This window comes from Copadichromis virginalis, linkage group LG6, assembly GCF_057382275.1.
Source record: "Copadichromis virginalis isolate Kocher_CV1m ecotype Utaka linkage group LG6, C_Virginalis_male_GT1.1, whole genome shotgun sequence".
NCBI lineage: Eukaryota > Metazoa > Chordata > Actinopteri > Cichliformes > Cichlidae > Copadichromis > Copadichromis virginalis.
The window spans coordinates 35756920-35783462 of NC_140623.1; the positions used below are offsets into that span (position 1 = coordinate 35756920).

The 26543-nt window shown below is 41.5% G+C and overlaps 1 protein-coding gene across 1 annotated transcript in view; it reads left to right on the forward strand.

The window, feature by feature from the left end:
* xylt1 (xylosyltransferase I) overlaps window positions 1–26543 on the forward strand; it is a 77843-nt gene that overhangs the window by 40002 nt on the left and 11298 nt on the right. The window contains exons 2-9 of the mRNA XM_085460188.1: window positions 950–1526; window positions 6909–7081; window positions 7181–7383; window positions 12282–12362; window positions 13106–13322; window positions 13687–13863; window positions 19638–19903; window positions 24436–24634. Coding sequence (XP_085316314.1) covers window positions 950–1526; window positions 6909–7081; window positions 7181–7383; window positions 12282–12362; window positions 13106–13322; window positions 13687–13863; window positions 19638–19903; window positions 24436–24634 — 1893 coding nt within the window. The remainder of the gene's footprint in view (window positions 1–949; window positions 1527–6908; window positions 7082–7180; window positions 7384–12281; window positions 12363–13105; window positions 13323–13686; window positions 13864–19637; window positions 19904–24435; window positions 24635–26543) is intronic.

Sequence of the window (26543 nt, forward strand, 5' to 3'; positions counted from 1 at the left end):
GTCTCACATACATCTTATTGCGCCCACCCCACCCTCCACCTCCCCAGCAATCTTTTCTCTTTTCTGTGTCTGTAAATGGAGAAACACATCTGGGATCTCTGCTGTTCTGAGCTTTATATTTTCACGGCTGCTATTGTCATTTCTTTCCCCCTCGCTTTTTTCCCCCCTCTCTTGTGTGCCTAGCAAGGGGGATGACAGTGGCGTGGCAGGCAGGCAGCTTTCTTAGTTTTTCATTTGAAGCATCACAGCACATTTCACTGGAACGCGCCGGCTCTTCCCGGGAGAAGAACTCATGCCTGGTGTCAGCGCTCCTTCCTTGCACTCCCCACTATCAGTCATTACCCTTTTTCCTCTTTCTGCTGTGCCCCTCTTTTCGCTTTCAGGCTATTCTACTAGAAAGATACTGAAATTGTACGTTCAGACATGTGCAAACACTATTTGGTAAATGTAGACAAGTTCAGCTTTTCCAGTCAGATGCCACGACGCTACAATTTCTTGGGATTCTCATGTGGCTCCAGTGAAAAAACTGTACACATGTGCGCACACACATACACAAACTGACAGTCATATTTTGGCTCTTTATCCCTACTTGGTAATCTGTTTACGGAGTGCTGGGCCCATTTGAGGGAGAATTTAATTGAAACCGGGGCTAATCTGATGATGGCACAGAGCAGCAGCGCCCTCGGCCCTGCTTCACCTCCAGTTAGGTTTCACCTTGTAGCCCTCACACATAATACCTTGCTACTTCATTTCATGCCTCACGGTTCAATGCAGTGCTGCCCACTCTTACATGCCACATTGATTGTTAATCCAACACTTGATATGCGCTGTTTTCACTCAATTCTGATCTTGTTTTCCTTGTTTATGTCCCCCTTTTCTTCTTCTTATCCCCCCTCCCTCCTCCTTACCCGTTGCTTCCCTTGTCTTTCTCCTTCCTATCTATGTCCAGGATGGATATTACTCCCACCGCCCAAAAGAGAAAAGTAGAGTCGACAGCAACAATGAGAACTCTGTGCCCAAAGACTTTGAAAATATAGACAATAGTAACTTTGGTGCACGCTCACAGCCGCACCGACAGCCTGCAGGGGCCATCAGCAGTAAGCAGCAGCGGGAGCATCTGCAGGAGAAGGCCCACGCCCAGCAGCAGGCCTGGCGGGACAGCTCCCCCGGTCTGGGCCGCAGCTCAAATGAGGTTCTGCCATTAGGCCACCAGCCACTGGCAGTTGGCAACAACGCCTCTTATCCAGTTGGTGGAGGACCGCAGCAGCGCTACCATGCCTCGCAAGCGCAGCAGACCCAGTCACAGCACAGACATCAGCATCCCCACAGGAAGCAAGCAACTGCAGCAACTCTGGAGGTGACCTACGACCAGCCACCTAAGTGTGAGATCAGTGGAAAGGAAGCCATTTCAGCTCTGTCTCGAGCCAAAAGCAAGGAGTGTCGGCAGCAGATCGCTGAGGTGTACTGCAGACACAAGGAGGGGCAGTTAATGCCTGAGAAGGTCACTCGCTACTGCCCAATTGAGGGTAAGTTTTTCATTTTGATTGAAAGAACTGATTGTTTGATTTTAGTGAAAGGGGAGTCGTGCCAAGCTGGCACAGTCACAACTGTCAAACGTCCCCTTTTTCCACTATATCTGTTTGGAGCTCTTAAAAAGCTGCTTTCCAGATCTGAAATACTTCTTTTTTAACATTTCATTTTTATGACTAAATATACACTAATCATGACCTTGAAATAGGTACATATCAAGAAGTTATTGAGACTGTGACACTCAAAAATGTAACTAGTCTCTTTCAAGAGTTCTGTGTGGATTTGACTGACTGGCAGCATAAGCAAACAACCCCACAACACATATGTATTGTAATTGTTGCTAAACTCAAGCCCCCAGTCAATCCAACCAACTTAATATCAGTTATAAACACGAGGACAATAAAAGAAATCAGGAAATCTCAGATATAAAATAATCAGGGACATTTATCACTTTGTAGATAACCCAATTTATTGCAGTAAGTAGTCTGAATGAAAAAAATGGGTTTCCAGGATGTTCAACACCTCGCAGTTTAATTATTTACCTGGGATGTATACTTTTATATTAAAACTGCTTTAGGTTTAAGTAAACAAAAAAAAAATCTGATTTACTTTAAAGGATGAAGGACATTTATTCTCGCCATCATACTGTAAAATACACCAGAACCAATCAAATCAAACAGCTCTATGACATATAGAAATGTATTAGATGGTGAGTGGGAACTGCTCTTATTCTTTGAGTATTTCTAAATCTCAAATTTAAGGACTACTCAAATAAATTCAAAGTCAGATAAGTGATCGAGTTTGAGCTGATTTTAGGGCTGTTCGATATAACGATATATATCGGATGACGATATAAAAACGTCTATCGTTTCATTTTACGCTATCGTTTGTTTCGTGCTGTTGCAAAATAAACTGTTTACGGCAATATTTTTTCATCGTTTTGATGGTCACTGTAGTGGCTATATTCATTTCCTAAAGTTCTCTCCTTCTCTTATATTTAATATAACCACACTACAGACGGACAAGCGCCTGTTTTTATGTATTGTCGTTAGCAACAACGACGGTAAAACCATCACGTGTCCGCTTGTTTATTTTCCACGTAAGCCTTTCACAATAAAGCTCAAGATCCTGTTGAGACTTTTCAAAATAAACTGAATCACGTGAAAGAGCAGATTATTTACGGATGAGAATGAAAAAAGAGCCGTCAGGTGCTAAAAAATAGACCTTAGAGTCAAACGTTAGAACAGGCTTTTCCCCGCAGCACGCCGTGTAATAAATACTCACAAAGAAAACGGCGGCTGTTACAACTTATGTCTAGAAATGTGTAGTTTAATGCATTGGTAAAACACTCGACTCCAGATACACTATGCCCAGCTGGAAACACTTCACATACCTGAGATTCACAGAATTTACAGAAAATGTTACATTTTTGTGATTTATATCGTTATCGGACAATAGATGTTTTATATCGGGATATGAGATTTTGGTCATATCGCACAGCCCTAGCTGATTTGTCTAGCAAACAGACTTTACTTTTTTATTATTTTTAAATATACCAACAAAGCTTGGTATAAAGGGTGTAGTCTGACAGACATGGATGGTCAAACAGTTCCTGCTCTTGTAATTGCAATTTCTCATCAAAAGCAAGAGCTGTCCTTTTTGCTGATGTCTGTGTAATTGGTGAAGTAAATTTGTTGGAGGAAATTGAGATGCTGCCTGTATTTGATTCAAATTGGTTTTCCATTTTCATTTGTTTTTTCAAGCTGGCCACAAAACATAGGTTCCCCTTGGTTTTGCACACACACACAGACACACACACAATTTTTCCTAAGAGTTTATAGACATCTGCAGTCTGGTTGTAGATTCTGTAAACAAAATCTGTTGCGGCTGCAGCCTTCAGTGAGCACCACGCATCAGCGGCCATGTTTAAGTGAACATCACATACACACCATCACATGTGCCCGCATGGGAGTGGACTGAATACAGCATGGACAGCAGGGGAGGAGGAGAAAGCTATTCAATACCTTGTCTGTCAGGCACCTTCCCAGCCCTCGTTCATGTTTTATAACTTGAAGAGGCACGTATCTAACTGTAGCTACTTTTGTGCATGTCCCGTCCCAGGAGCAGGAGAATGTGCCTCCGCCTGAGCTTGTGTCATCGCACACAGCAGCTCACCATCTCACTCAAACTGATAGTTTGATCAAAAGAGACATAGATATTGAAAAGGGCTTTCCCCTGGTGGCAGGGCTGTGACAATACGACGACAAAATGAAATCACTTTTCTTTCTCTCTGTCTGCCAGCCTGCTGCCTGCCAATGTGTTATTCACAATTCGAGTCCTAATCTCGTTAGCCCAAAATTGTCCAATTTGATTTAATGTGCATTCTGTCCTTGAGGCCTTTGCTAAATTAGCAATTGTGTCAGTTCTTTATTTGCATCATTGAATACAGGAGGAATGTGTTCACTCTCTTAGCTTCCCGTGTGTAAACTTTTTCTAATTATGATGTTACCCGGCTACATTGCTCCAGCAGGGAAAGCAACTGGCAGCTGATGCATCATAACAATCGAGTGATATCATAATGGCTTTGTAGTGAGAACGATTCCATACTTAAACATGCTATAATGAATGTTTTTGAAGGGAAAGCTCTGTAATGTGAATGAGCTCCAAATGAATCCTGTAAGTGCCAGAGCTGCACTGTGTGTAACAGAACCTTTATGTGTGTTTGTGTGCGTGTGTACATATTAATTTGGAGAGGATTTGTCAGAATTTGAATATAAATTAGTTATTTTTAAAAATAACCTGAGTAAACATATCAAACGTGGTCCAGTTCCCGAGGGAAAAGGGAAAATACTTAATGTATTTATATAAATAAAATCCGTCAGTGTGGTTTATATCCACAAACCTTGCTTTGTGGCTTGTTTCAAGCAGCTGGCACTATCCCTGAGACATTTTTAAATGCAATTTGGTACAATCCCTTTGGGATATAGCTCGGCTCTTGTTATAAGTCCTCATATGAGCAGTTAAGAAGGGGTGGGTAAGAATTCCAAAGTTATACGAGATGATGGAGGAAGAGAGTGGGGTGATAGCAGATGAGGGAAGGGCAGTTTAAAAGATTGATGGTGAAGGAAAAGATGATGAAGAGTGATGAGTTGAAGAGGAGGCCTTCTGTTTTCTTCTTTTTTTTTTCTTCCTTTCTTTACAGCGAGCGCTGTGGTGGCTGCAGGTACATAGTGTGATTTTTAAAAACTCGACACGTGAAGCTCTTCTGCGGATAAGCACACGTTTGACAAGTCTGACAGCAAAATTTAAGCACACACACACACACACACACACACAGCCATGCTCATTAGTTCAGCTAGCTAGCATGGCACACACTCTCAAAGTGCTTTGTGAAGCGACTGGCCAATTATCCGTGTGCAAAGCAAACCAGTGAACCTTCTTAGCTGGCCACCAATTACTGTTCAATCTGATACGGCCCACAGCAGATTTTCCCCTGAGCAGTCACTCACACACACACACACACACACACACACACACACACACACACACACACACACACACACACACACACACACACACACACACACAAACGCACGCACGCACGGAGACAGAGAGAAACAGCAGCAAGAAAGATGTGTGAGTGAATGACAGGAGCCATGGCCAATTGGAGCTAAGGGAGCATATCATTACCTTGACCCTTGTTGTCAACCCTTAAACACAGCCATATTGGACACCTGGCCTTAAATTTGAATGAATAAGATTAGCTGGAAAAGAGGGACTTCTTAACCCTGTTTCTAAAGAGTATACATGTCAGACACAGTAATTAAAGGACCTCATAGCCAGATGCAGGCAGGAGCCAGGATGGGCTTTTTCTTTTTCTTTCTTTTAGGAAAACCTTACCCCAGGGGAAAGAACAACCCCCAGTATTCCCTCAGCTTCCTCTGCTTCTATAGCAAATACAGGCTCTTGGGAACTGAAGTCCCAAATTATAGTCATTAATCTCCTTAAGACACGTTCTGTGAACAAACATGTCTCGAAAGCTGCGTGTATGCATTTGCTGTAATAACTGAAGATTCAAAACAAACAATGTGTGTAAATGTTGGGGGGCTTGACAGTGTAGAACAGCTTGAAGGAAGGTTTTTTTTTTTAAAAAAAAGATAATTTTTTAAAGTGTTTTTTTTTTTAGTGGTTAAAGGCAGTAAGAAACCACACAGTGGAGCTATGTGAGGTTAACAACGACTTTCCAGAGATTGCTGGAATTGTTCTGTTTGAAAGTGGCCTGGCTGGCCACAAGCAGGGCTGTGTTTGTTTGCACGCTTATTGTTGTCATTTGTGCAAAATCCCATTCATCTTTTGGGAGTTTCGCTTTAGAGGAATGGTGGCATATTGTCAAACGATGCTCCACCCTGAAAACCCAAAAATCCCAGTGGATTCGCTCGTAGGATTCCTGTCAAGGGGAGGATAGTCGTTAGAGTGGTTATTGTCTGGCTGAAAACTGTCATAGTTCCAATTTAATTACATAATAAATGGATGAATGGCTTTGTGGTCCTTTTGTTGTGTGGCTGAATTAGCTTTCTAACATTTCTGTTCTTTTTTCACTCACTTGTCAGTACCACAGATCTGACCTAGCTTTCTTGTAGATGTGCATATTTTGACTCTAATCCTAACCTAGTGGTATCAAAATGTGTGATTTTAGCCCTGTGATCATTTTTCCTGGCAATCAAAAACTTTTTATTTTCAAAAACTAACTAAATAAATGCCTTTTGTTCTACATTTAAAGGTTAGAGTTAGGTGAAGTGTTATTGCTCATGTCTAATAAGAACACAAACCTCAGAGGGTTATGGCTAAAACTGTCTAAAATATGCATATGTACAAGAAAGCTATAACTCGGTCAGTGTTTTCTTCTTACTCTTACTGTATATCTTCATATTTACAAGAAAAAACAGTCTTTCTCTATCAGGAAAACCGTTACTCAGTGAGCATTCACTTGTGACATAGCCGTTTAATTATTTTGAATATGCTAATCATTACAGAAACTTGTACTCGCTGTGTTGCTTAGCAACCTTGTTATATAGCTATTTCCTTGAATTGTTTAATAAGAGAATGACATTTAATTATCATTACTATTTATAATCATTATGCTTTGCATTTCTTCATCCTCTGAAGATACGTACAGGTGCTCCCCATCGTGTACTGACTGATACACTGTTTGCACGGCCTCTCACAGCTTCCATGAAATAACAGATTTGATTTAGTAATTAAACATGTAAACAACCCACGAATATATCACTGATGAAGGATCCATGCAGTCTTGTGTGAATTAAAAGTGCAACAGATTTATAGGAACGTGAAGACATGGTGTCTTTTTACATGCATAGGTAAAGCCAACGTGAATATCCAGTGGGATGAGGACTCGGCTGAGAGCTTTCCATCAAAACCAGTGAGAATAGCGTTCGTACTGGTGGTTCATGGACGAGCCTCTCGCCAATTCCAACGTCTCTTCAAAGCCATCTACCACGCCTCTCACTACTACTACATACATGTCGACCAGGTAAGGCGCAGATGGCCATTTTCTTTCATTTCCAATAAGTGAAGCTTCTAAAATGTATGTGTACCGTTAGTCCATGTTTGATCAATCTCTTTGTTTCAGCGCTCTAACTACCTGCACAGGCAGGTACAGGCCTTGGCTACCCAGTATCCCAATGTGAGGGTGACTCCATGGCGCATGGCCACCATCTGGGGTGGAGCCAGTTTGCTGACCATGTATCTTCGCAGTATGGCTGACCTGCTGGCCATGAGAGACTGGAGCTGGGATTTCTTTATCAATCTCAGTGCTGCCGACTACCCCATAAGGTAACAGCAGAGGACCTAATAATTAAGGCACCTCAATAAAGAAAGATGTGAGATGTTTGAAGGAAAAGTAGTTACTCCTAGTGACTCCGTAAAGAATTGTCCTGCAAGGAAAACTGCAAAAGGTGCAAGCATCCACTGAAGGTCAGAAATCTGTGCGCTTGGTTTTCTCTTTAGGAAGCCATGCACCACAGTAGTAGTTCACAGCCAATATGGAAGAAATTCAATACACAGTAGTCTGAGCTCTTGTGGTTAACTGTGAGCTTTAAATACAGAGTCACTCCAAAGCAAACAAATCAATGGAGCCGAACCTCTACTTTCTCCGACAGCATTCATTCACACCTTCCACATCTTCCAAGTGCCTGCTTCAGCGGTGAACTGATTGCAGTTTAATTGCCAAGGGTCAGTGCCTAGTGACTCTCCAGGCCTGTTGTGCACTGTATAGTCTAAAAGTCATCTTTTTACTCAAAAACCTCCCACTTAAGAAGCTGCAAAATGTAAATAAAAGCTACAAAGTCTCTGTGAACTAGAAGTGAAGTCAGGGAAGTAGCCTACTGGAAGAGAAATTTCATGACTTTTAAGTTTTTTTTAATGTGAGTTTATAGTCCTTCTGGGAGTTGAGGGTCTGCTGGGTTTTTGATGTAGCTCTGCAGCAGCCAATTAAAATCCTCCTATTAAGGAGCGAGTTATCTTTTCTGCACAGCCAGATGTCCACCAGTTGAATTTAGACAAGCTGTAATGGCCAGTGGGTGAAAGGAAGCTGGGTGTGATGTCTCTACAGCTGGAGCCAAGACGCTGAAACAAATGTGGATTTTGTTCATGGGTGGGTTCAGTCTTGTTGAGTTAGTCAGTTTCACCATATCGATGAATGCTGCTGACATGCTGTCCATGTGCGTTTGCCTTTTCGTGCGCGTCTATGTTTCTGCACCACTTTGTGCAAGCCTGACTTTCTGTCTTGCCGTCTGGATAGTTCGGTGTGTCTCAGCACCTGCCTGTACGCAGTTGTGTGTGTTAGGCTCTCTGTGTGTCTGTCAATGCATGATTAAAGGTATTTGCGAGTGTGCGTGCTGTTTTCTTCCCATCTTTTGTCTCCTCATTTGCATTAGGGTGATGTTGTTGAGAAAAGGGCTGACGTTGGAGGTTTTAAGCCCCATCTGTTGGGAGACGAAACGATTGATGGAGCGAAAGAAGGAGCCGAGAGGCAGAAATTGCAGGGAGTGGCGGAGGAACAAGAATAAGTTAGAGAAAGGAAACAAGACGAAACGGCATGATTTGGATCCATGCGATATAAAATTATGTAAACTGAGTTGTATCTTTGCTTAGTAAGTGCATTTGTAACCACAGCTTGGATTTGACTAAGTCTATGCAGTGCCCATCTACAGAGTTAAACTTGCAAATATAAACCTTTAAGTGGCACGGCTGGGTCCCAGTCAGAGAGTGAGTGCTGCTCAAGTGTCTTCAAGCAACAAAGTGAAGCCCATTCAGCTGTTTTTTTTTTTTCTTTTTTTATGACCAGACAATCCCTTCTCATCTCTTTAGGAAGGAGATCCGGAAAAGAGAGCCGCTCTTCCTGTGCAATGGCAAACCAATACAGCCACATGAGTTAATTCATCACAACCCATAACCCATTACACAAATTGATCCTATTAAATGTATCCAAGGAAAACTCAACCATCTGCTCTAAAATTTCCTTAAGATGCAAAAACTTTGGTCACACATTTTTTTCCCATATTGATCGCACTGTGTTTTTGCAGGCAGGAATGTCAGGGGCTCCCCTGCCCTGTGCTGCTCTGACTATAGCTGTTGTTATCAGTGGGACTGGAGACAAGCATTATTTCCCCTCTAATTCCCTCATAATGTCTGTCCTGCCGCATGGATGGCTCTCAAAGGCAATCCCACAGCCCCTCACACCAGCAGAGGGTCTGTGTGTCCAGGGGGAGATATACCGTGTGGATGTGTGTTTGTGTTTGCCTATGTGTGTCTGTCTGTCTGTGTGTGTGTGTGCATGTCCAGAGAGGCCAGAGGATGAGTTACACGCTTGCTTTGTCAGAGAATACAGTCCCCTTTCCCAGCTTTTATCTACACACTCTCCCTGCTTTTTACCTCTCTTCTTTAAAGCCTCTTTCATAGACTTTACAGCAGCTTTTAAGAAGACTGAGCTTTGTGAGGCAATGACTGGCTGCAGGCATCATATCTTCTAATCTCTTTCGCTTTGTCATCCGTGGCTGAAAAAAAAGTGCAGCATCTCATACTTTACCTTTGCTCATTAGGTGATAGGTGTCATTTCCTGCTGCGAGAAGAAAATAGAACATTAGCCCATTTACAACAACACCAACCCTTTCAAGATCCTGCTGAAAACATCTAGTTCTTTTATTTGCTGAAGTTTTGTAAGCTTCTACAGGCCAGATCCACGTATGAAGGATCCATGCAGTCTTGTGTGAATTAAATGCAACAGACTTACAGGAATTTATCTGTTAACATGCAGAGTAAAAAGACACTCTGCATGCATTCAAACTGTTTCAGCTGTTGCATTCAGCCATCCCCTCTTGAGCTGCATATTAAAAATGTTGGATTTAAAACAACACATAATAAATATAACAGTATGATCACAGCTGTCATACAGTGGCATAATAATTAAGTTTAATTGGCCCTTTTATTTAAAAGGTGCATATTTTTTCAGTGACAGGTGGGGTTAAAACTAACAGCGCTCTGTGTGTGTGTGTGTGTGTGTGTGTGTGTGTGTGTGTGTGTGTGTGTGTGTGTGTGTGCAGAGCAGCCACAGGGCCGAAAGTAAGCAAACTAGACCCAGTGGACAGGGTGACCACTCAGGTGGCAAATCTGGAGGTTGACATGAATTCCCTGTGTAGTGTGCATGTCTACAAGCATTTGTTCGTCTGTGAATTTGCATTGCATTGTCACTTGTAGTCACAGTAGCAGATACACAACGCGTAAGCATTTGTTTGTGTGTGTGTGCGGAGTTGAGACGGCGAGGACTGCATACGTCTGTACAGCACATCATCAGTTAGGGTTTATGGCTCAGGACCTCCTGAGATAAGCCCCCCAGGCTGTGAAATTGCTCCTTGAAGAGAAAATGACATTAATATGCGCTTGTCCCTCCCCCCACTGATCCTTGAGCCTCGCTGATCTTTTAGAAAGGCAAGCCAAGCCATCATGAAAGGCTCCACCGCAGATGAAATGTTAGAACCACTGACTGGGGCATAGCCTGTGGAGCAAAGCTTTTAGCCTGTCTGGCCTGTATATGAGGAACTAGACTGCTCTACAATGTAAGAGCAGCATGAAGTCATTCATCAAAATCATGGATAGCACAATCTTTTGTATAATCCTAAATAGCTTTAACAGCTTGAAGGAACTCAGAGACTGATCCTGGGAGCAGCTGAGGCCTTTTCTTCTAATTGATTGATATGTGACTTTAAGCCCTCGACTATTTCCTCATTACAGTAAAATTCCCCTCCGCTTGAAAATGTGTTTTCATTGTTGTTACATCACTTAAATGTTCGAGCACCATTGTGCTGAACTGGACACAGGAATGCTGTCTAACATGAATCTTCTGAAGGGTAAAGTTTGCAGTTACAAATACTTTGCGATGTGAAAACTCTGACTCTCCAGTGAAAATAACAATGCCTAATAAGTTGCATATTGCATATTTTGCGATTTTATGTGTCATTAAAAGTGTGTGGAGATGATCAATAAATAAGACCTTGATAATACAGCTGATCTGCTAAACTGGGACTGTGGGTGTAGTCGATCAAATATAATTGTTATTGGTATTACATAAATCACATTTTTTCCCCTTTTTTCCATGTGACCAACTAGAGAACTGTAACACATATACTGAATGTTTTTTATGTGAGGCAAGCAGTCAGCAGAAAAGAATTACGTGTTCATGATGAATCACAACAATCACAATCATTTTCCATGCCTTTAAAGTTACCATGAAACACAAATGATCGTTTTTCCCTTTGTAATGTGACGCATTTCAGAATGAGACTGAATTTATGGGAAAGGGCATTTAAATCCGATCACATGTGTAGAAAAACTCACATTAGTCACCTCCGTGTCTGGTCCAGAATGTTTTCTCTTAATATATCATATTTAAGCTGCAGCACCCGTGAACTAATAACCAAAAGAAAAAAAATACAGTTATGTCCGTAACTGTAAAAGATGTAATTTTGTTCAACTTCCTCTTGTACTGGAGCAATTGTGTATATAAGAATATGGAAAATGAGTGTTGTGTGTCTATAAAACAAAGAAATAAAACAAAATATCAAAATGTGGAATTATTTCTTCACTTGAAATTAAAATGGCACAAGTGAAAAAAATCGCTTACTCAGAGGCCCTGGCTCTACTCTGCATCTGTTTCATGCCTCCTGCCTAAACCAACAAGTTTTACTTTTCAGAGGCGCCCTGGGGGGACAGGGGCATAACTTTGTAGATTTCCTATAGAATCTTTTCAAATTAAAAGCCACCGCTTTGTTTTGAGGGGATAAAAATACTCAGTGACCTCGTACTGTAACTGGTTATGGCCACAATGATGCTTCTGACCTCCGTGAGGGTTAAAAGATTTAAAAGGTTTGATGACTCTGCTCCGAAATAAAATGCAAAAGCTTCTTTACTTCTTCTATGGTGCAGGACACCATAAATATCTATACAGGATTTCCTGAGCACTGATTTAATGTCTACTGCAAAGTTAAATTCAAGATGTGTAATCAGAATTGTGAAAACAAAAAGAAGTCAGTGCTATCATGTGTTTTTCATTTGTTAAAAGATAGTTTGCATAATTCTCCTCCAAAACTGATATTTGTGCTTCAAAATCAGTGTTTCCAGCTGGATGCTACCACATGTTCCTAGTCATAAGTAAATCATTATCTGTTATGTTTCAGGACCAATGACCAGCTGGTGGCCTTCCTGTCTAAATACAGATACATGAACTTCATCAAGTCCCACGGCAGGGACAATGCAAGGTGAGATGCAAATTCTGAAACGTAATTTTAATTTCTCCACAGCAGCCCACCCTCTCCCTTACTCTCTGGCTAGCTCCGTCTGTGTTTCTCTCACACACATACAGCACCTATGTGCACGCCCGACGCGCTCCTGCCAGCACGGTGTGGTCACTGAATCATAATACAATTAGCTCCCATCTGTGGCTTCATTAATTAACCTTCTTGGTGGGGTGAGCCAGAGAGGTGGCTGCCAGAACGTTTGTCTCTGCTGACGCCACCCTGCCTGCCCCCCCCCCCCCCCCCCCCCCCCCTAGCTTTCAGCCACATCACACCCCGCTGGCAAACCAGTCATCACCAAACACTGTGGGCAAAAATACCCCATAGCACATGGAAAAAATATGTCCTGCATGAGTCAGCATGAGTCAGCACTACCTTTTTGTGTTTGCAGTCAGTATTATTAATTTTTCCAACTTTATTAAATACTAAGATTTTATTTTTAAAGAGAAAGTGAGACTTTCTAAGTTTTGTGTCCTTCCTACAGGAAGACGGTTGCTCTTTGCTATAAATGAGCGGAGCTTTAAAAAAATCTGTTTACAAGAAAGAAATTGGAGGAAAATATAAATATGCTGATGCAACAGTAACTGACCTTTCTGAGCTTGTTTTTATGTAAATGATATCTCAAAAAAAGAAAAGAGGACTTCACAACAACAAGCTCTCATATAGTCACTGATATTACCAAAAGGTTGTTCCCGTGTGCTTGCTAGGTTCATCCGTAAGCAAGGTTTGGATCGTCTGTTCTATGAATGCGACACCCACATGTGGAGGCTGGGTGACCGTAAAATCCCAGAAGGCATCTCTGTGGATGGTGGGTCCGACTGGTTTCTTCTAAACCGCCTGTTCGTGGAATATGTTATCAACTCCAAGGACAATTTGGTCACTAACATGAAGCGCTTCTACGCCTACACTCTGCTTCCTGCTGAGGTAACACACACTGACAGAAGCTGCTCTCACAGGTTCGAGTGTCTCTTAATCTTTGACTGACAGGTAAACACTGCTTTGGACTTGCACCGTGTCATATATAGAAAAGTTTATTCTGTTCTCGTTTCATTGCCTGGAAAAGAATTTGACAGCAGAAATAAGATGAGAACTGAATGATCTCTGTGGGGAAATTGAATGTTTATCACGAGCTACTGTGAATCTCCTTTCTCTGCTCCTACTCTATTTCCTCTTGTGAATTGGATGGTGTAAAAAATAAAAGGTATACAATTTTCTAATTTCGTCTTTTTGTCTTTGCTCTCCGCCTCCCCCTCCCTCTCCCTATTCATTTCTGTTTCTCATTTTCCAGTCATTCTTTCACACTGTGCTGGAGAACAGCGCCCACTGTGAGAGCATGGTCGACAACAACCTGCGCATAACAAACTGGAACCGTAAACTGGGATGCAAATGTCAGTACAAGCACATTGTGGACTGGTGTGGATGCTCTCCTAATGACTTCAAGCCAGCAGACTTCCATCGCTTCCAGGTAGTAACGATACACAAAATACATTTAAACAAAAGCTCTTTTGTGATCATTCAACAATAACTGTTAAAGGAGTAATTTGTAGAAAGGATTCTCAATAACAAAATGTTTAATCTTTTTAAGGCTGGGCCTTTGTTTTTTCATTTTTAAAGACAGTGTTTAAACATTGGTAAAAACAAATAATAAAAGGCTTAACATAGCAGTCTCCTTATTTGCATCGTAGCTAATTTTCAGTATCACTTAAGAATAAGGCGGGGTCAGTCTTTGGACCAATCACATTTGAGCAAGACATGTTTGCATATAGTTGAACAGATGGTGTAGAGAGCCAAAATGCAAGATTGAAACCATCACCTATCAGTTTTATTTTTTTAAATAGCTGTTTAAAATATATATTTACTGAGCTGCAGGCTGAATATGAAGCCCTGACATTTTTTGCTAATGTCTCCAGAGGTTAAGTAAGTGTTTGCAGATTGCTTAAAACCAGAAATCATACATCAAAATGACATACTTGACGTGCAGTTACAACATATCTATGGCATAGATTTAACGAGTGAGCATTTCAGGTACAGTAGTGTCTTATGTTTTTGCATAAGATTGCTAATCACAAAGTGCCTAAAGATACAATTTAGAATTTGTTCTTTGCTAACTTTTCTAACGGACTGCAACTTAGGAAAAAAAAACACCAGCAATGAGAAAAACGCTGCAAAACACAATGGAAATAGAACAAACAAAAACGGAAATAGGAAAAACGAAAACATAAATAGGAAAAACGAAAAAAGAAATAGGAAAAAACAGGTTTCCAAAAGCATGAGGGAAGTGTTTCTGGGGAGACAATAACCTGACGGACCAGTTGCAGGAACCAAAACATGCTAAGAATAGCACTGGGAGACACTTAAAAGAAGTGGAGGATCAATCAGTTTTGTGAAGAAAGAAAAGATGAGAGGTAAGTGTGTTAGCCTAACTAATAACCTAAAAATCTGCCATCAGTATTATATGAATCATGAGATTAAAGCACACTTACCTAACATATTTTGGTTCCTGCAACTGGTCCGTCGGGTTATTGTCTCCCCAGAAACACGTCCCTTGTGCTTTTGGAAATCATTTTTTTCCCTTTTCTGTTTTTGTTTTTCCTATTTCCGTTGTGTTTTGTGTGCTTTTGCAGCGTTTTTCTTATTCAAGTCAAGTCAAGTCATCTTTATTTATATAGCACATTTAAAAGACATCAAGTGTGGGCCAAAGTGCTGAACAGAGGGATAATATAATAAAAAGAATTAAAATAGATAAGATGAAAACATTATAGAAAACATTGTAAGACATCCATATATGTTTATGTTTATTTTTGCTGGTGTTTTCTTAAGTTGCAGTCCATTTGGCCTCTCAGGGCCACTGTACTTTTCTGTTGTGTTCAGACACAACACTGGCTAATCATTAAGTTAGGTCCCTTTTTTGTTCTCCAATTATTTATAGAACAGTGTTAAGTTCCTTAATAAAAAAAATCATTACTCTGAAAATGCTCAGGTAAAAAGGAGTGAAAGTGAGTGGAAAAAGCAGCCAGAAAGTTTAGCTCCTTGGAGGGTAGCTCAGGAGTTGTGCACAGTCCTGTACTAAGTTAACTATTAGCACTTCTTAATTAAAAAGTCTACCTTCTTGTCCAGATATGGTTACTTCCAGCCCAAACCCAGATGCTAGGCACAGTGCTAAAACTGAGGCTTTACAGATGTCATTCTGTAAACATTTAAATTTTCTGTGTTTGATTTAACTTAGAAATAAGGGAGTCAGCAAGTTGAAGCAAGACTAACAGGTTTTAAATCCATGAGAAGGGCCAGAGAAAAACTGATGCTCCATTTTCTTTTTTTGTTCGCTTTGGATTTTTTTTATTTTTTTTATTTATTTTTTATTTCTTTTAAGGAGGAGGAGGGAAAAAAGGATTACAGTCAAAAAACGACTGTACAGCAAAGACAGAATAACATTGTTGTGGCTTTTCCTCATCATAAGCATGAGTTGGCAGTATTTATGCAAAAACTCTTAGAGGCACAGCAGTGGGCTAATGGCTCTGCACTACAGATTAAAATATCATAGAAAATATAGTGCAGAGAAACGTCTGCATTGTCCATTAAACTATATGACCATATATATGAAAACAAACTACCCTATCATAAAACTACAATACGAACAAACATAAAATGCAGTGAAAATGGAAAGAATTACGTGGCAGACAAGATGCAACTTCCACAGTTTAAAAAAAAAAATCAAGCTAACAAAAAGTGCAGTTCCTCTAATGGCCACTTGAGGCTGACACCAAAAAGCAACTCGGTGTTAAAATGTTCAGCCTATCACCAGAAATAGACGTTTACACGCTGGTGTTGATTTACTACTACTTCTCTACCTTCTTGTCCAAATATGGTCACTTCTACCTCCAACAAACCACAATGGTGATAGCCACAGTACTAAAACTGAGCCTTTACAAACTAATGGGTGGCATCACCATAGCAACGTCAACTTTTTATGCCCAGTCTTTTGTTGTCAACCTGCTAATTTAGCTTTAAAGTAAAGTTAAGAATTAGAACAAGGCCTTAATATGAATACAAAGGCATGTATCAAGTGACTTTCTTTTGCTGGTCATGTAATTTTAGTCTAATAACTTTCGCCAGATGTCACAAAAGAGGGCGAGATGGGAAATTCTGCAGCTACAACAGGCCGCCAACCTGGGTGGTTGTGTTTAGTTATGAGGTGAGGAAAGTGAGGCATGTTAGTGTATATGACGCAGTGCAGTCGACTTTCCAGCCTGAACTAGCTCACAGGCTTTGCTCCATAAAGTGTAATAGAGCAGGTTTCTGTTTATCACATGATTTATCACATATGCAGTGTCTTCAGTCCAGCAAAAGCCAGTATTGTTCATTCTTAAAGAAAAGTCAAGAGCAAGAGCTCGTATAATTTTGACATTTATTACTGTTTCATTCGTGGGAAATTTGTAATATTCCCCACAGCTATTAACACGACTGCCTTTAGCTTCCAGCCAAATGCTATAGGCAGGAATGAAAGGATTTGCAAAAATGGAAATTCCAGCTGTCCTTTTATCCCATGTTAAGGAAAAGCTGCTGCTTAAGAAGAAAAAAAGTATTTAATAAGCAAAACTGGCAAAAGGCCAGGGGAAAAGACTATGCAGCGGATCCTCATCAGAGATGTCAATCAGACACACCTTCAAACATACAAAAATGAATGTTAAAAACAGCACTACTTTCAGCAGACGGTTGCAGCACATCAGTATGTTGCAGGAAATCAGCAGCAGTCAATCCTTAAATTCTTTGCTCACAAGGTCTGTCCTCTCAACCTCAGCATCCAATGTATTCCCACAGCTTTCACAGTCGATATGTGCAAAATTATGTCTCAATTAGTATGACCCTGAAAGGAAAAAAATGGTAGGAATAATTAGATCTTCTCAGCCTTGGGTCTGTGATTAAGGAGACAGTTAGCTAGCCTTTCAAAATGAAAGTGAATGAGTGGCAGTGACTCTAGAGCCCCAGAGAAAGTCAGCGTCACACTTTTAATGCGCTCCTAAAATCTTAAAGCTGAATTACAAAGTGAATACAAATGTTCTGCCTCAGCAGAATATCACTTTAAGTCGTATCCTTCAAGAACGGTGAGTCATTTCATCTCTCCTCTTCTTTATATACCAGTCGGCGCACGGAGCTCAGTTCTCCCTTCGCCAAAGCTGTCTGCCGCATGTCTAGCCTCAGTCTCAGTTTAGTGCCAACCCTTTACCCTTGGCACTGCCGCTGGGTCTGGTTGGCACCTTGGTATCAGTGAAGTCCAATCCTGGGAAAAAAGACTTTCCAGAAGCAAGCCAGAGCTTGGGATTACTAGGACTTAATTTACCGTAAAGTAATCTCTTTGAGACGGTACAGCCAAGTATAGAAAACTTTCATTTGTTTTCCAGATCAGAACAATTTTTTAAAGTCAGTACAGCTGTCAATTTCCTACCATAGTTACTTTAAACTGTACTCATTAGAGGAGGAGTTTTATTAAGGAAGATTGGTGTAATGTGCCTTTTCTCTTTGTGCGTCTTTGTTTAGTAATGTGTTTAGAATGGGTACATTTTGGGAAGAATGTGAGAAAGACAGGCTGTGACAGGCTGCTGCTTTCAGATTATTCCACAGAGGGCATATCAGAACACCCACAAGCTCTAGGACTGTCTGGGAACTAAAACCCACTCCTTTGCATTTCCTTTGATATCTCGAGCCAATCTCTGAGTGTTAGGGCAACATCTGGTACTTTGCCACGCCACACAAGCATCCAACAGTTTCTGTGAGAAAAAAGCACATCTCTCAGAAATGTGCCACAGCGTGATTTGGTCTCCTTTTTTAGCAAGTAGCACCGATGTGTTTGGTGCCGGTTGAATAGTTTGGTGTCTAGGACTTAAAAGATGTCTTTGTGTGGAAGCCAGGCTGTGAAGGTGGCAGATTTCGTGATGCACCATCAGCTGCATAACCAACAGCGTGGCAGGGACAAATACAACGTGGCTTGAGTGGATGATTCTAGGCAGAGCGATTAATGCAAAGAACTGATAAGGAAAAAGACAAATAATGGATAACTAAAGAAAAGCATGCAAATGTTTATAGGGTATAGCTTCGTGTCTAGTTCTTGCTTTTCTTTGTCTACTAGTATTGACTGTAGTTACTATAATGAAGCTGTCTGATACTGATACCCTAAGTGACTTACAAGTCCAGTGATGCACCCAAAGTCCTTCTATCAATAGCAATTGCACCATAATGTGATTAACCTTTAAACATCTGTGTTATTGGCGTGCAGGTGGATTTGCTTGTTCTGCCTCACAAGTTTCAGAATTTGTAGGATCATCTGCTGATGTGAAGTGACGTGCACAGGAGCAGCGTGAGGTTTTCTACGGGTTTTATGTCAGTGTTTTTAGTGATTATTTGTCCATTAATCATATGCATTAAGAAATAAGGCGTTAATATAACATGTTTTCTAGTTTCTTTTGTTCTTATAAGCAGCTGTGTGATTATTTTACACATCAAAGTCTGTTTACAGGTCTGGATTTGTACTAAATTACCAATCATGTGAAAACTGTTTTTATAAAGCTGTGTTACTGCAGGGGGAAAAAATTTAAATTATGTCAATGTCAATAAAGAAAGGAATTTACCAGAATACTGTGTGGCAGCTTGAGGCCAATGACTTGAGGCTACATTAGCTGCTACAAGGCTACGCAGTCAAATTTCCAGCCAACTGGCAGCAGAGCTTCATTGTGGGTAACATAAGCGCCAGAGCCGATGAGGAAGAAAAGACTATATTTGTGGTTTGACATTTTTGTCTATGGTGATTTTGTGGTGTTAAATTAATGGGATAATCTTTTAAGCTCATCTAAACCCTCCAGTTTATCTTAACATCCCTTGTGGGGCAATGACCAGGATGCTGGGAACCGCTAAAGTACAGGACACCATTTGTACTGCGAAAGAATGAAATAGAGAGATAGTCTTGGGAGAGAGTATATTTGATTTAATACATAATAATTAATTCACAAACCCATATGGTAATGATTTCCCTATTTTTATCTGCTACTTTCACTCACTTTTATACTACCTCCTATCTAATTCTCTTTCCTGCCCACATGTCACTTCCTCACATATCTCACACATCGCATTTGTTCGGCTGACGTCCTGGCGCACAACCATTTCTTAATCTTCTCCTTTTTTTCTTCTCTTTATCTCATCCGTCTTTGCTTTGCTCTCCCCCCACCTTCCTACGCTCTCTGCCTGCAGCAAACAGTGCGGCCCACCTTCTTTGCCAGGAAGTTCGAAGCCAGCGTTAACCAGGAGATAGTGAACCAGCTGGATGCCTACCTGTTTGGACCATTTCCCCAGGGGTCGCTGGCATTGAACTCATACTGGGAGAACGTGTACGACGAGCCAGATGGCGTGGCCAGCCTGTCCGACACGCAGCTAACGTACTACCATGCTTTCTCACGACTGGGCCTGGCCAGGGCTGCCGCCTCGCTGCAGGGGAACCCAAAGGATCACAGCTGCAGGTTAGTTTAGTGAAGATGTGCACAATGCACAATCCCCGCAGACGTCCATGTATGCATGCTAATAGTTCTCAGGCCCTTGATCTTCTGTCCAGCCACACCCACACGCACTCATTATCATTATTATTACGCCGCACCTGCACCTACATCCACAGGTGCATTCAAGTTTGCTTTTGCTGTCAAAAGCAAGCCATACACGTAGTATACGAAACCACAACATAGAGTATACAAAAGCCTTTTGTTTGTCTGCTGATGCATTATCTCACATAGATCACATGTCATGGAAATAAGATAACAATGAACAGTACCAGTCAGCAACTGGGAACTCTGGGTAATGCTATTCATCTTGTAACACAATATGACACTCAATTTATCCGTCAGATAATGACGCTATATAGGTCATAACATTGAAAGCTGGCCTTTATGCTAGGGTATAATTAGTGGAAATGCATGAATTCCAGAGTGCTGTTAACATACAGTGTGTGGTTAAATTAAAAGGGAAAACCACAGTATGCGTTCATATTTAACAGGCAAATGGAACATTTCAGCTTCATGTCTTTTAGTAGGATTTTTAATAGCATATGCTTTCATCAGTTTAGTTTATTTGCACAGTGATGAGACCTGTATGCAAAAGAGTCACAAATTCAGTATGCTAATGTGGAACAGAAAGGGGAAGCGTAAACTGCTAATTTGCGTACATGCGACACAAGGCCCCATGTATCTCAGTGCATCCAGGAAACAAACGCCTACAACATCTTAATGATGTCAGCAAACATTAACACAGCTTGGCCCCACATGACCAGGAACAAAAAAACATAATAGAAAACAGCATGAAGGCAGGCTGTTTGAACAGCGTATGGTGGCAAAAGGCGATATGATCTGTCGTGGCTTTTGTTGGGAGTCATCCAAGCTGCCAGTCTGTGTTTCCTCTCATGAAACTTTCAAAAGTCATCAGGTGTCTTCGAAGGCAGTTTCAGTTGCAGTTTATAGAGTAAGTCAAGAAGGCAACTCTCGCCCTATGACAGCTGGGATAGGCTCCAGCGCCCCCCGCGACCCTGAAAAGGATAAGCGGAAGCGAATGGATGGATGATGGATGGATGGAAGAAGGCAACACGAATGCCATTACCTCAGCTGGCGCGCGCTGCATGTGAGCTGAGATAGTTTGCTCCTCACAAGCAAGTCCCCGCTGCATTGTGGGTGTTCTGTGAAATCTAGTAGGTAAAGCCAGGCAGTGAAAGAAGGCATGGTTTCAAAGTCAAACTTCAAAACCATCTCGCGGCGACAGCTCTTGTTATTCAAACACTGTGCATCTGTTAAAATAGAGAGCTAGAGCACGGGACAGGTGTGCGTGTGTGTGTGTCTGCACGAACGAGAGAAAGTAGAGGCTTCAAACACACAACTTATATTAGTTTCCAATCACTGAGAGGGCAGAGGTCATAGATTAAGAAAACAGAAAGAAATGCTTTAAATATCTGCATGTGTGTGTGTAGTGTGGGTTTGTTTGTGTTTAGGTAAGCGCCTCATAATTGATGCTGTTAATGTGTCTGTTAACATACATGGTAAATAGACTGTTTGTCATATAGCGCTTTTCTACTCTATCGCAGCCCTCAAAGCATTTTACACAACTTGCCTCATTCGCCCATTCATACAAGCACTTTTCTTTTTCTATGTCCTTTCTATGCAAGTGCTTTCTATCTAACACGCACACACATTAATAGTCCACTGGATGCATCAGAGAGCAACTTGTGATTAGTATATATTGTTGATTAGCAGATGGCATGAGTTGTCAAACATTTTTCCTTCATGCCCCACTAGAGAAGACAGAAAAGTTTATACCCAACACCCCACAGTTTTTAGCCATCATTAACAATAACAAGGGATCCAGGTTGAAATTATACTGCAATAAAGGTCAGTACAATAGCATCGGTAAAGTGTTTATTTTCCCTAAAATAAAAATCTATTCACTCAGCTTATTCGACTACTTGTACCTGCATTTAAATAATTGATAGCTTAGAGAAAACGAGTGATTACGCTGGTATGTGGGGTTCTTTCTTGAATTACCACAAGCACAACAGACGGTTTTCTTTACAGTAACCGCTGGTGTGTTTTTTCCACAGTGAGTGACAGGATTAGAAAAAAGTAAACCTGGAATCTTACCCAACATTAGTCCCAGGTTGTACCTTTCATGTATTAGCATTGCATTAGAGGCATGACAACACCTCTACCTGGCTATCTTTGAAAAACGCAGTAGGTTTTTTAACCACACTAAACCACTTTGAGGTAATCCCGGAATCCTCACAGCACCTTTTCACCACTGGGAAGATATATGTTTTTTAAATTAAATATGTCTGCTGTACAGTAAATACAAAACATGTAACAAAGTCTTGAAGGTATATACCTGACGATATTAGAATATTGATAATCTGTCTGCATTTTATGTACAAAACTGTGTTAAATGCAACAATGTGCATTTATCCACTTTGATTACTAAAGACAGCAATAGAAATATTGAAAAAAATATTCTTTGTTTAGCACATTAAATATGTTAAATGTGTTAAATGTGTTTCACTTTGATTTTTATGTAGTGATAACACATCAGAGAGGCAGGCTGGGCCTAAAGAACATGTACATGATATGCTGTGTGAAATGTTATGATGTGATATTTTAGTCTCATAATGTGGTCTTAATTTTCCATAGCGTCATATGATGTCATAACTTAGTGCTTGGTCTCACAGTCCTCGCTTGTCTTTTGTGTTTTACGTCACATAAGTGTTTCCAGCTGAATCGCTTGCTTGTGATTTTTGTAATTCCACCACTCTGTGGTTTATTAACGTAATAATTAAACACACAATGTGTGTGCTGGCACTCTGCAAGGCCTGCCTGGAGCTGTCCTGTTTAAGTTTTATTGATCTGTAATTTAGTTCGTGAGCTGAGTAATTAAAGCTGATCACGTTTTTGCTTAAAGCGAGCCCCAGCAAAGCTCACATTTGAAAATATATCTTTTTCAAGTGTCGGTGTGATGTCTCGAGTCTGCTCACATATGGTGTGCGTGTGTGAATGTGTTTGTGTGTGTGTGGCCACGTGTTTTGCATGCATTTCAAATTCAGATGTGCTACCAACAGATGGATGGGTCAACTTCATTGTGAGACCTGAGCAGCAGAGAGAGAGAAAAATGGACACAGAGAGTGATTTGGCTCTTTTAGCAGCCTGCTGTGACTCAATTGGAGAGATTGTGGAGTAAAAGCCTGAATGGAGCTTCTGTGCAGGCTACGCCCTTGCCCCCTGCTCTCTGCTTCTCACACTGGCAGCCACGTCTCTTTTGGGAAAGATGGGACAGAAAGCAGAATGAAGGAAGAAGAGCGATGAGGGGAAGGGAGGAAAAAGCAGGTGTGAAAATGTAGAAGAGGAGAAAAAGAGAAAGACTCGGGGAAAAGGAGCTGGAGTGGAGGGAGTGTGCAAGGCTATTCTTGTGAGTGTAAATATTTGCTGTTCTGCTTGTCAGGGTAGCATTTACCAGGACGGGTTGACTCCTGGTCCTTTACTGGAATACTGATGAGGCCATAGGCACAGGGGAGCAGGGAGAAACAGTGCGTGGATGTGCGTTTGTGTGTGTTAAGCTGTGCAACCAAAAAGGAGGAATAAAGAGGAGTTTAAGGAAGCAGAAGGATGAGAAATCTGGGCGAGAAGGACTCAGGACGTGTGCAGAGAGCAGCTGCAGCGTGCTCCCCAGCAGTGCCTGCCCTGGCCCCTTTTTTGTTTTTCCAGAAGTCACTCCGGCTGGCTGCCCTGAGGGCAGACCCTCTGTCACGTATGAAGCGACACACACAAATAAACAACAGACTAATCAGAGGGGCAAGACCTTTATTCAGCTTCAGCTGACTGGATGACCCAGTTCAACTTTGTTCAGCTGTCTTGTAATGCTTTAGTTGGGTTTTGTTCGTGTGTGTGTGTGTGTGTGTGTGTGTGCGCGCGCGCATCTGTGACTAATCTGAATATGCTGCCAATGCAGCCCATGACTATTCTGTAATTTTCAGACCACTGTGGTGCCGCCTGTCACGTGCCTTCTTAATGCCATCCCTTCCACTTCAGAGCACATGTTAAAGCAACCAGCACATTGTAGCACAAGAAACTTTGTTGTTTACTCAGAAGTTCATATCTGATCTGAGATCTACTGCAGCAGCAGTCATGAACCCACAAAGTGTGGACACAGCAACTCGCAAGCAGTGCGGTTTGGGAATTATCTGCCTAGTTGACACATGTCTTTTACCAATTGGATTTCTGTTAAAGGTCATTGAATTAATGTCGGCCGTGTCACACAATCACACAGCACATTGACTCTCCACTAACCTTCACGGCAAGCATTCATTAGCATCCAGCCACATTAGCATGTCCAAGGCCCCCCAGACCTTATCCACATGAATCTTGATATTCTCCTCTCCTTACAGTATCAGCTCTGAAAAGCAGCACCGTCAAGTAGGTAGGTCAGAAGGTATCGGGTTTGCTAATGGATTCTCATTTTCTCAACGCTCCATCAGGTATTTCCCCATGGGCCACCCAGTATCAGTGCATCTCTACTTCCAGTCAGACCAGTTCCAGGGCTATCTGGTCAAGCACCATGCTACTAACCTGGCAACAAGCAAGCTGGAGACCATGGAGACCTGGGTGGCACCCACAAAGAACTTCAAGTTAACCACTCCTCCTACGAGCACATTCAGCAGGTTGCAGTTCGCAGAGGTGAGTCAGCATATTAGTCTGCATGCCCTTGCATTCATTTTTAATTTGAATTCGCTTGTTTGGCGTGAGTCACAAAACAATCAGTCAGCTGCTGCCAGTGTCAGAAAATGAGTTCCATTAAAACTCTGAGCAGCACACAGCAAAAACACACTCCTCGGCATATAATTAGAGGTGAGATATACAGCTCATTGCCATGGTGACCTCATATATCGCCCTTGCCAAGACTCATAGCAGTGCATCTCCACACAATTAAACTGGTGCCTGTAATGGCCTTGTAAAATGTAAATTGATTGAATTCATCCCAGTTTACAGGGATGAGCGCTTCATGTGCTGCTTATTTGTTGTTTCCTAATAGAACGTCTTCTCACCTTCACACTGGAATGCTTCCCTTGATTGTCTTGTTATGTTAATGTGTGTTTCTGTTTACCACAACGCCTGTTTAGGATACAGCCGCTCGGCTGTGATGTGACAGCCACAGAGTGTCTTTTTAAAAAGGACAAAATTAACTGAGTGAATGCAAATTGACCTTTTTCTCTGCTTTTATCGTGCAGAGCTTTAGTAGGAGGCAGAAATGTCAACAAATTTGCGAACAAATTTGTTTGTGCCCGCGGACAATGCTTGTGCACCTGGATACACTTTGACCACGTTCGACCTTTTGCGGCGCTCTCATTCTGAACACGAAGGGATGCAGACGCCCGGCCGACGTGTGGCTCCCTCTTGCTAAGCCCTGTTTGTCTGTCTAACCTATGAAACCGTGAGTGACAGAGAAGTGATGTGAGCTGTGGCTTTTATCTGAATGCTCAGCCTGAGAAAACATTCTCTGTCTAGCACTGTGTAGTGGCTGTCAGTCAATCAGTTTGTCCATCTGTCATTCAAAATACAAGACGACAGCACGGCGTAGCTGCAGCAGCGCACTGCCTTTTCTCAAATTTGTAGATATGGACCATTATGCTATAGCTATATACTGGGGTTTGCTAGATAAACCATATGGTTGGCTTAACAATGGTTTCCTTGTCCTCCTTTGGATATAAAGAAAGACAGATATGTCTTTTCACTCCCCTGTTGCTGCCTTTATAGGCCTTTTTTACAGCACTTTAGTACAGGACCGCTTAAAACCTGCACATTAAAAACCAGTATTTCACCTCAAGTCAGATTTGACATTGAGAGGCATTTTAAGCTGTGCATAAATCCTACAGCACCATGACTAACTTTAACTGAAGATTACGTCCTCATTCCACCACAGTCTAGATAATTTATGTGGACATACATGGGAGGAAAAAAGAGTAGCAACATATTATGATGTAATGTAACAGAATACAATGTAGAAAAGCAAGAGTAATGCTTCTGACAAAGTGTATGCATTTTTGAGCATTTTAGCTTGAAACAGCTGGGACCTTTCTTTGTGGAGCGCTTCCCATTCTCTCCATTATTCCCGTTACGTCCCAAAGACATGTAGGTGTTTAGTTAGCTGATAGACTTTAAACTCATTGTAGATGTGAGTGGACAGATGTCTGTGTCACTCCTGCAATAGACTGGCAGCTTGTCCAGATGTCCACAGCAAGAAGGTGGACATCTGGTGTGGAGTTTGCATGTGCTTCCTTTGTTTGCGTGGGTTTCATCCGGCCTCATCCCACTCTGCTTTTTCTTCCACACATGAAATTTGGACAATGATGTAACTACCTTTAAATTTACTGGACTGGTACATGGACTATTCTCACAATAGCACAAATCATTTATTGTCCCATTCGTGTCAGATGTTTGCATTTTTCTTTTTTTGGATAACGTCTAGAAACGTTTAGCTCCAGAAAAACATGTCCAAGAATAACTCCAGTTTGTGCTTTTATAACAGAAATTGTCTTGTTTTCTCTTGTTTTCTACTCATTGCATCACTGTGCATGTTTATTAGGGT